The 10,932-nt window shown below is 45.3% G+C and overlaps 1 protein-coding gene across 1 annotated transcript in view; it reads left to right on the forward strand.

Annotated features, from left to right (window-relative positions):
- The window catches only part of GABRR2 (gamma-aminobutyric acid (GABA) A receptor, rho 2), a 41,366-nt gene that overhangs the window by 1,170 nt on the left and 29,264 nt on the right, over nucleotides 1-10,932 (forward strand). The window contains exon 2 of the mRNA XM_009333088.1: nucleotides 7,977-8,083. Coding sequence (XP_009331363.1) covers nucleotides 7,977-8,083 — 107 coding nt within the window. The remainder of the gene's footprint in view (nucleotides 1-7,976; nucleotides 8,084-10,932) is intronic.

The raw sequence follows: 10,932 nt of genomic DNA on the forward strand, positions 1-10,932 counted from the left end.
TTATACTACTTATTGAAAAATACAGTAGCATATGCTTTTAGTGACATAAATGTTATAAAGCTGAAACAGCTGGGGCCTGAGCCTGAAATCTTAAAGCCAACTGAAGTTTTGCCACTGATTTCCACAGAATCTCCATTATTGAATGAGATCTTTCATTTAACTCTGAAAATTTTTCCAAGTCTGTGTTCTGGGAAATAAGGGGGTTCAACAGTAGCATTTTCTTATTGCAAAAAATTTACAGAATTTGCAAATATAATATTGCAAAAATAATTCACAATTTCTGCAGTGCCATTGTTTTTGTGAAGTTGTGATAGAGTGGAAATTAAAGCACTGCTATAATTATTTATATAGATGAATTTACTGTAAAGAATGACTGATACAATTTGGTTTCCTGTAAAATAATGATTTTAATGAAGGTTTTCCAGACAGGTAGAAAATATATATATATATATATTTTTTTTTTTTTACTTTATTTATGCAGACAATGTACTTACTTTTATATACTTTTAAATATTAGGGGCTATTAAATGTGAATTACATTTTAAATACAGAGAATTCTGCAATATTGGAAAAAAAAAAAAAGATGTACGGAGCAATGACACTGATATCTTAAATTTTCTGTTACGTAGAAAAAATAGAGTTGTCTCTAACCCAGCAATGAACAGTGGACTCTTCTCGTAAAAGGAAATTAAAACCAGTTCCTATGCTGGTTTTCTGATCATGTAGGAGAAATGAAAACTGTGCTTTTTAATAACTGCATCACATTTTCTGCTTAGTGTTTCTCTTGCTGACTTACCGTAAGAAATACAGTAAATGTATTTTACAGTAAACATATTGGCCAAGAAAATAGATTCCTATCTTTGGGAATCTACATTTGATAAGTTTGATATTTTGCATCCTTTAGGGTGACACATCAACCTGATCTAAAGATCTTTATATTGATTTCAAGAAGCTAGCTTGGGTTGTGCAAGCGCAGAACACCTTCGGTTCTGTAGTTCGTTACCTGAACGTTGTATAGAGGTTCTCGCCCGCGGAGCTCTGCGGGCTTGGGGTAACTGGTCCTGCAGGCGCCGAGACAGCTGTCTGCCAGGTGTACGCGGAGAAGTTGTTGGGCCTGTGCCTTCATGGGAAAGGAATATGGTAAAGCCAGGTTAGGGCTGTGGAGGTAGGAACCCAAATTATGGGGTGCCAGGTTAAGGGTTGCCTGTGCATCCTTAATTGCTCCCCTTGTTTTACGTTAATACTGAACTGTAATGTATTATTTTTTCTATGAGTGGTACCTCACTCAGCATGCTGAATGGGTAACGATTAGAAACTGTGTCGCGTTTCATTTTCTCTTACTCCCGCACCCCCACCTCGCTGATAATGAAACTCTTCTACAAAACAGAGGTATGACTTAAAGAAGCAACTGCCTCTGCGCAGCGTTGCTGTGACCATTGCCTGGAGCAGCTTCATGTCATGCTCTGGAGAGCCCGGGCTTTGCGTAGGAAATTGGTGTGTGCTCACTGAGTAGCAGCTCCTGGCTTTGCACTTTGACGGTAGGTTTTTTACATTTTCCAGGGATACGGTCCCTGTCTCTTCTCTTACAAAACTGGGTGAAGGGATTCAGTGACACCTATCTGTACGAAGCTGAAAGACTTTTTGCTGAGGTACAAGCTGGCGAATGGTACACAAAATGAAGGGCTCATAACTAACAGAAGATTTGTTGGTTAAAAAATTTTGCATTTCATTCTGTTTTAGAGAAATCAAGTGATAAGCAAACTGCAAAGTAAAACCTGTCAGAGTCACCTGAGTGACTGCTGGGCAGGGGATGTTGGCCCCAGTGTTACCTACACACCAGGGAATAAATTTCCAGAGAGGAGGTAAAGACTTTGGTGCTGAAGTGTAAGTGTGGAAAGGTGCAGGTGTATGTGTCGGATGGGCCATGGTCTGTGCTGCCGTGTTGCTAGCCGGGATTTTCCAGGGAGCTGTGTACTGCTGCCAGGGCATGTCAGGCTTGCTATGTGTAGTACTGACTGTACAGTGCATGTGTATGTGTGCTTGTAGCTTCCTTGGAGCATCAGCCTTACTGTAAGTGCCAAGGAAATGCTATTGGCATGTCCAACACTGGATTGGAAACAGTTTGGGGTACTCTTCAGTAGCTCTGTGTTGGCTGCATCTCAGGAATCGCAAACGAATGCCGGCAGTCCTCCTAGACTATCCATCCGGACAGAATTTCCACACAGAAAAAAATAAACTGAACAACAGTGCTTTTAATATTTATTGCTCTATAAAAATTGCTGATAATACTTCTGGTAATGTTTATTGCTCTGCAAAAATTGTCCTAGAAGAGAGGCCTCAGGAGACGTTTGCCATCTCGATTGTGCCTGTGAACGCTGTGTTTCCAATGGCCTCTGCACTGGACAGATAGACACGGTCTGGCTCCAAGTCTGCTTATTCCTCTCTCCTAACGGTTGTGCAAAGCCTCATGCTTCAACCAGCAGAAACACTGCACTTTTGAAATAGAAGTGGCTTTGAGCTTCTGTTAGCTAAAGACTTCCTGCCAAGGTTTTTGGAAGTGGTCAGTGATTGGGAGTATCTCATTGGCGATGTAATTTTCAGGATATGCTACATGCCAGCCTTAGGTTGCGACCCAGAAGCAGAAGTAGAGCATCAGGGCACGGCAGCGTGAAACTCAGCACACAGACTGTTTTTCCAAACAGTGCTCCACTGGGGCAAGTAGTCTGCTGATCCCTGCTGAAACGGCTGCTGCTGGCAGGCGTGCTCCCTCCGTTGCCTCGCAGGGCTGCATTTTTTCCCCAAACTTTCGACCAGGCGCAGCAGACGAGCCTTCTGGGCTGCGATACCTCCCAGTCTCTACTGATCCCCTCTGCTCTCTGGTGAGTTCTCAGAAAATGCAATATTTGTAAGTGGCTTAATGGTTAAAATGTTGATAACCATTTTTTTCAGGTGTGTTGCTTGCCTGGGGTTCAAGCCCAGGGCATTGCACAGCCTCTAGCTGTGCGAGGTTTCATGTCTCCTGAGATTTTTTCACCAACGCTGCAGCATCACAGCAGGGCCAAATAGCAACGTGAAACAAAAGCAGGGAGAGACATGTGCGCACACAAATGGCAACAACAGATCTGAGAAGCAAACCTCATGCCTTATCTTGGCTGTGTGCTCCAGCTGTGGCTCATGTTTGCAGTTGTGACCCCTCTGCTGTTGCTAATGTTGCCCCCTCTGACTGTGCTGCAGCTGTGTAGTTGCCTGTGTAGGCTGTGAGATGTTTAGAGCCTCAGCGCTGCCGCCTCACCGGCCTGCGTGCATTCGGTGCTGTCTCCCCAACATTCGTGCCTCCTGCCTCTTCAGCAGAACGGTGGCTTCTGCCTCCCTCGGCTAGACCCATTATCCCCCATATCGCCATCATTTGGCTCTTTGCAGCGTTCATTGCCCAAGCAGCCTATTTACACTGGGAGGCTGAGCATTACCACAGTGCTGCACCTCTGCAGTTAAACACGCTGGTTTACTTTTGCTTCTGCTGACGCGGGTGCGAATTGCACTGATTTCACGGCGAGGAGGGCCTGTCACTGTTTTTTGTTTTCACGAGCCAAAGATGACATCTTAAGTGACGGGGGGCGTGGGGACAGCCAGGCAGGTTGGATAGTTCTGCCCTGAAATATTGAAAATAAAAGGTTGAGCTTTTTAGCCTTGCCAAGGGAGTGTCTCTGCATACAACAACATCCTTGCGAATTTTACCCTCTGCTTATGCTACTGTTGTTGGCTTTGGGCTGGGTGACTGTAGGAAGAGGCAAGGAGTGCAGGGTTTGGGATACGCTTGGTAAAAAAAGGCTCCATTTATTGCTGTGAAGAACAAATGTATTCTGCATTCATCTTTAATAAGCCAAAAATCTGAACAACCATAGAACAGATTTTTTTTTTTCCTCTGGTTAAAAACCATACTTCATAAATCCAAGCGAAAATGGAGGGTCCTAAGCAGTAGATGTTAAGGTGTGTTGGGCATGTGACCATGAAATATTCCAAAATAGTGATTGTGCACATCCTTTAAGTTTGTGTCCATTGTTTTGCAGAGTCTGATTTAGATTTTTCTAGAAATCTGGCAAGGAAAGTCACTTTCCTTTCCTTCCCGCTCCAGGCATGAACCCACAGATGAGTCAGTGTGGAGCGTGTAACATCCAGAGGTAGGGCAACAGCGTCTCACCCCTGCGGCTCTGGGAACGAGAGGGTCTGGTGTGGCCATCCATGTAAACCAGGATAGACCTGTCTTGTTATGGAGCTACCAGGGCCTCTTGGGCAGCCGGGACTCGTCAAGCCCTTGAATTGGTGGCCCTGACAGGCAATGGGAGGGGACCTCCCCAAAATCGAGGACCTTGAGGTTCCCACCTTGTCAGAAAGTTCTCGACCATATCCGATCCCATGTGATCCATGTACCTTTAATATTAAAGATACACATCTATGTGGGATACACTCATAGCATAATGGAGATAATAAATTTGGAATGTTCATCTAGGAGCGAGTTAATTGTTATGGCAGTCATAAACTGTTATTGTACATTCCCTTTTTCATTTATCCTCTAGGGGATCTTTGCAGCAGTCGTATGCTTTGCTGGTTAGAAAAAACAGGAGGTTTTGTACCTTTCTTGGTGCGAGGTTTACACAGTGTGCAGCTCCTCCAGCTTGCTGTGGCTGCTATACAAAGTAAATGACACCTTCCACTAATGCGTTTTAGTTTTTTTCCCCAGAGAATATACTGAAGTGCGGTAAGAATTTCATTGAAACTGTAGAAATACTTTTCTGAATCCCAGTAGGAAATAGGATAATAGGAACTGATGTCCCATGACCATGAGATACCATCTTGTGACCAAAGTTAGTGCTGAATTCTCCAGAGGGAGGTGCAGAAACCTCCCGGACCCTGGCTGCCAGCAGCTGTGCCGTGCTCGGGACGGGGATCACGTTTCCTTTCAGGCTCACCACTTAGCCATTGCCTTACACCCTACAGCACGATGACTGTTTCCAATTTTATAAGTTCTTTGTCTTCCTCTGGAAAGGCCTGGATATCTGCATAGATACCCACTGCTTTTTTGAGTCCTGCTGAGCTGTTATCTGTGATTTCTCATGCCATCAAAATTTAATTTTCTTTGATATATTTGGCAATATAAAAAGGATCTATTTTATGCAATTGAGAACTATTCTGAATAAAAGTGACTGGAAAGGAAAATATATATTAAAAAAATAGGGCAATAATGGAGAAGCCTTTACAGAAGCTCAGTGAGATACCTGTCCCCTACTCCCCTCTAAACAGGAACAAGTCCTCACAAAAGGCAGTTTTATCAAACTCATCCCACTTGAGCAAAGTGTACATAGCAATAAAATTATATGTGAAACACATGGCAAAAAAGAGAAAGGGAGATGGGTGGCTTTAAATCAATATGGTGAATTGCAGAGAGCGCATAAAGCTGAAAGAAACCCTGACAAATCTATAATCAGAAGTGCTAAAGACCATAAGTACATCAGGGAGGATTTATGAGATACCGGTGATCAGATTGTCAGTAAAGGCGCGTGATGGGCAGAAGTGTTCAGTGCATCCTTCAGCTCTGCAAAGGCACTGGCGGCTGTGTTCGCCTTTGCTGCAGATAATGAGATGCTTCCTATGCCAAACAGTGGTGGGGGTGGCATGGGATACCTGCCAGAGAGGATCAGAAGATACCAGCATAGCTGATGTCACGCACTGTTATAAAGAGTGGTTTTTTTTTTTAAATGAACTTGGTCTGCTTTTGGATTAAATTGACAAAAATAGTTATACATTTCCAAGGCTGTGTAGACTGTCATTAAAAATAGCTCTATGCAAAATCTTTGTGAATGGATTAAATTGATTAAAAATTAAATGACAGATCTCTGTCTGTAAATTCTGAATCGTCCATCTGGTACCTGAAGGATTGGGCATGAACTGATGATTAAATGCTGGCTATTAAATGCAACCCCTGGCTCAGGAAGTTCTGAAATCCTGTTTTCTTCCTAAGGCAGCGTTGCTGTCCCCAGCTAGCCCTCTGAAGCCTCTGCAGCCACAGACTGGTTCTTAGCAACTCTCCCATGTGACGATTTTTAAATGAATTGATCGGAGCTTGGCGTTTCAGTGAGGCTGTGCCATCGATTTACAAGATGGCATTGTAATGCCATCAGGGTTTTCTGTGGAAAACCTTTATATTTCCTCATACAGCACGCAATCCAAAGTTCTACTGGATTTTTAACTTGACTCCCCCCCCCCCCCCCCACCTTTTTTTTTCTAACCTTTGCAAGGAAACACAGCCTCCCCCTGCAGCAAGCAGTGGAAAGCTAAACTTCTGCCTCCAACCATTCCTGTTAATGGCTGTGCTTGGGTTTATCCCCCTGCTTTTAGGTAAACAGTAATGCAGCCGTGTTGGGAGTGCACTTGTTCCAGCTGCCTCTTTTTTACAGCCAGCAGGGAGAGAGATGCTCCGACATCCCGATTTAAACACGAGCCCACAGTGAGGTGAGGGGGATCCAAATTTTCCTATGTAACATGTGCCCTGGAGCACAAGGGCTTATATTCCTTCAAAACATCCATTTAATACAATTTTTTTAATTCTGTTCCTTCTTTTTCACCTCCTTATTAAAGTAAGGCAAAACATGTTAGCAGCAGCTGTCAGTGCCCCTCAGGTTTTGTCATTTCTTTGCTGAATTGAATGCTCTGATGGGAAACTTTTCTTCTGATTTGCAATTTATGCTCCCTTTGCTCATACTCCTCATGATTTGTATTTTAATGACCCTAAAGCAGATCCATGGCCCTTCCACAGCCACACTTATGCATGTGGTGATGGTTCTCTAAGCTCTGAATTTTTGACCAAGATTTTAAGCCTAATTCACCCTCATTTTTGTACCTATTAGAGTATTCCCTTTATTTTTCCTCCAAGAATTTTGTTCTTTACTGTCAGTAATATTTCTCCCCCACAGGCAAATGAATCTGAACCCTTTTGTATAAAGTTCTTTCTACTTATTATTATTCTTTTTAGTAAGTTGCTGGCAAACAGCTAATTGCAGCAGTATTTACAACTTTGTCAGTTCTTATGCCCAGAGCAAAGGGGTTGAGGAATCTTAATGGTCCAAGCCCTCCTTCCTGCACTGCTGGGGAACGCCGAACTTTTCTTCCGAAAGTCCATGCAGTATGTGTCTGTCTGCTGTTTAGTTAGCCGCTTATGCCATTTTAGTGACTTTCTTACACTTTTCTCAGGCGCTTGTTGTCATCCTTGTTCTACTGTTATATGATCTCTCAAATAAAAACTTATGACTTTTTCCCCCTTAATATTCAAAAAAGTGATGGATTGCAGATCTTGCTGACTTCTTTAGATAAAACACCTCTTTTCCTGCTGCTGTGGAGGGAAATGGGTGACTCTGTTGTTGTCAAAAGGCAAAGCGAGCCCTCTGTCCACACAAACTGATGGTACTCAACTGATGTTCGTGGGGCAGATAGTCTTGGAATAGCGTATGACGTTGCGCGACCACCGTCGAAAAGAGCTTTCTCATGATAATGTTGCCTTGGTACCCAGCCAAGTCCTGGCTGGGTAACGTGTGGGGCAGAGTCAGCTGCTTCTACTGTTGCTGGCTGTGTTACATTGGTTGCATCCTGGCTCCTCTGTGAGACGCTGTGCTCTTGGCCTCGTGCCTCCCCGGGAGCTGTGGTGTCCAGGGCGGAGAGACCACCGTCTCCATCTTGGAGCTGGCTGAGATGGCAGGGCTGCCCGCAGTGGGGGCCAGGTCCGAGTTAATGCTGTGGAGAGGCAGCGCTGGGGCTGCCGCACTGGCCTACGCTGTGGTGCTGGCAGCAACCCTGCTTCCCTCCGTGGGGCTGTGCCCTCAAGGCCGCCCCCCCCGGGGCTCTGAAATCGGGCAGGCAGAGGTCGGACGCAGAGCAGCACTCGGGCCGCAGAGACGTCAGACCAACGCTATTGCTGTCTTTTGCAGTCACATCTATAAGAAGAATCATGACGTGACCAAAACTTGGAAAGGAAAGACGGAGCAGCTTCTCAGGGTTCATGACCATGACTTCACCATGCGGCCGGCTTTTGGAGGTGAGAATAAAATCGTTCTCTTTATTTCATGCTCATCTAATTAAAAGTCATCTAATTATCTCACTAATCATGTAATTAAAAAAAAAAAAAGCCTCTGGCCAGATGCACCAGTGTGAAGGGAAAGGACTTGGGTGGTTTCAGGAGATATTCAAGGCAATTCAGAAAGGCCTCATCCTTACCTCATAGTCCTCTGTACAGCTCCTATACTCCTTCCTGTTGCTGAAGTTGGCTCTTCTTTTGGCTAGTGTTCCCCAGAGCTCAGGACGGACCCTCCCAGTAAGTATTTCACTGTTGAGAAGATGAACAAGCTGCAGGTTTTAATGTTCACTTGTAGCTGTGAAGTTGCAACGACCTGTTCAGCTGATGTGATCAAACTGCAAAGTAAAGAACTCGTTAGGTGGATTACATCCCATCCTTGCTAGGAGAAAATGCAGTATTTTTGTCCAGATAAAATCTTGCCTCAAGCTCTCTAAAGCAACCAAAAGAGCAGGAGGGGAGGCCTCCATCACCTTCACTTCTGTCTTCTGTTGTACCCAGTTACAGGAACATGCTTGCCTGGTCTTTCGAAGCTCGCTGCTGCAGAGGTAAAAGAGTACTTGAATAAAAAATGTGCTGGTATACGAGCATGGAAATCCCTCTTCTGATTAGATCAATAACCAAGCTCTTCCAGAGCTAAGGACAGTGTTTTCTGCAGCTTTTGCTGAACGATTAATACTGCATCCTTTGTCAATTGTCCTTCTTGGATGAAGTGCAGCATCTCCCTGTCCAGTGGGTCACAGGGGTATTTTGCTCTTTGCACCTAGGCCGTAGAACAGAGCTTCTCTGACCTGCCTGTTCCTGACGTAGCTGGAAAGGTGTTTCTTGCCCCACAGTGCAGATGTGCTGATCTGACAGCACAGTGCTGTCCCCGTGCTCACAATTTATATATCTCCAAACTCCAGAGTCCAAAATGTGTCATCACCAGTGGTTTTTTTTCCCCCACTCTAATTTACTAACAAGTTGCAGTCCAGCCTGCCCGTTGGAGGTAACTCTCTTGATAATCAGTGGTAAACTTGATCTGCTGTTTCTAGGGTTGAAGAGTTTGCCTTACATTGTCCTCTGGGTGGAACATAGGCAAATCTCCCTGGGGTTGGTGTGAGCACATCTGACAAGCCCAGGCGTGCAACTGAGGCTCAGGGCTGAGGTCTGGGAGCTTGCTCTGGAGGCACTGAGCATGCCTGCTCCTTTTTGAATTGGCTGTAAAAGCGATGCTGAATGAGCTGGCCTCGGGCCCCTCACCTGCTCCAGATGGGTATCTCCTTGACAGTGATACTGCTGCTCCACCCTCTGGTTAGGGAAAGGGAGATTATGGCTTATTGCTGGTATTTCCTCTCCTGCCAGGTTGCTTCTTTTGGAAGGTGAGCCTTTCAGCAGGCTGGATTTGGGAAGGAACCTGACCTCTGAAACATGAAAAGACCAGGGAGCCATGAGACTGGTTTCATGGACTGACCTAAATCCTCTTGGCTCCAGGAGGAGATGGTCACTGTCAGGATTGTCCAGCCAGCCACCTCATTGGCTCAGTATCCCATTTGTTTGTTTGTTTATTGGTCTTGGTTTTCTTTACCTGGCTTTTCAGGCTTCTTTTTTCCATTCTGTTCTGTCTGCAAAGTCTGGATCTGTGAGGCGTTGGCTGGATGTCCACTGCTTTCAGTCTGGCTTTGTTTTGTTGGCACACTGCTCTGTCATGGATATTGGTGATCGTGTGCCATCCCACACGGCTTGCCCAGCACAGCAGTGCTTTATCACAGAATCACAGAATGGTTTGGGTTGGAAGGAACCTTTGAAGATCATCTAGTCCACCCCCCTGCCGTGGGCAGGGACATCTTTTACTAGATCAGATTGCTCAAAGCCCCATCCAACCTGACCTTGAACACTTCCAGTGATGGGATCAAGACTTCATTGATTTTGATCAACACTTCATTGATTTGTCACTAGATTGTGTGTTGTCTTCTGAGGGGGATAAGAGGTTGCATGGTTTCACACATGTGAAGATGGATTACTGATTTTGTATGCTTCGTCTTTCCTAACAGAAGACTAGACACTGAGAAGTAGATATCGTGCTCTGTTGAGTGAGTTCACTAAAGCGTACATATGTCCCTAAATACCAGGTATGCCCTGTCCTGCTATAAGCCCAGAGGGTCCCCCCTACTTCCCATCCTGTAGATCCTCTGTCCTTCTCCTCTTCCCTTCCCAAGGCCTTAAAAAAGAGCAGTGTGGAAAGGTCCTGTGGCTGCTTCTGAAGCAGTAACTTTTTCTTGGCTTTCTTCTTTTCCTACGTTCAGATAGGAACCGCTATCATATAATAATCTGGCTGCAAATGTATTCTCCTCTGACCATTTTCATTCCTTACTGCAAGGCTGGTGCCTGTGCTGGAATTGTTCCTTTTCTCTCAGAGAAGAGAATATGGTGCTTCTGGTGCTGAAGATCATCCCTGCTCACCCCCGATCACATCAGGAGGTGAGCGTGCTTGTTCTAGCAGCTCTCCCGCAGCAAACAAGAGGGGAGAAGCATAGTGCAGAAGCAGGCTCAGATTTGAAAGCACACAGGACCCCAGGCTGGTAGCCCCTCGGACAGATACAGAATGCATCATATGCAGTTGTAGGCACTGAGTGGTCAGGACCATGCACAGCTTGTAAATTACCAAGCTGGTGAAGAGGGCTTTAAACTAGAGCTGTCGGGGGAGGGGAACCTCAATCCATCCCACTCCTACCAGTTTGATGCCAGGGCCAGCAAGAGATGCCCAGAGCCTGGAGAAGGAACACAGGTCAGCAGGAGAGCGCCTGAAGAACAGCACAAAGGAACTCCAGACA

This window comes from Pygoscelis adeliae, unplaced genomic scaffold (assembly GCF_000699105.1).
Source record: "Pygoscelis adeliae isolate BGI_AS28 unplaced genomic scaffold, ASM69910v1 Scaffold57, whole genome shotgun sequence".
In the NCBI taxonomy this organism is placed as follows: Eukaryota; Metazoa; Chordata; class Aves; order Sphenisciformes; family Spheniscidae; genus Pygoscelis; species Pygoscelis adeliae.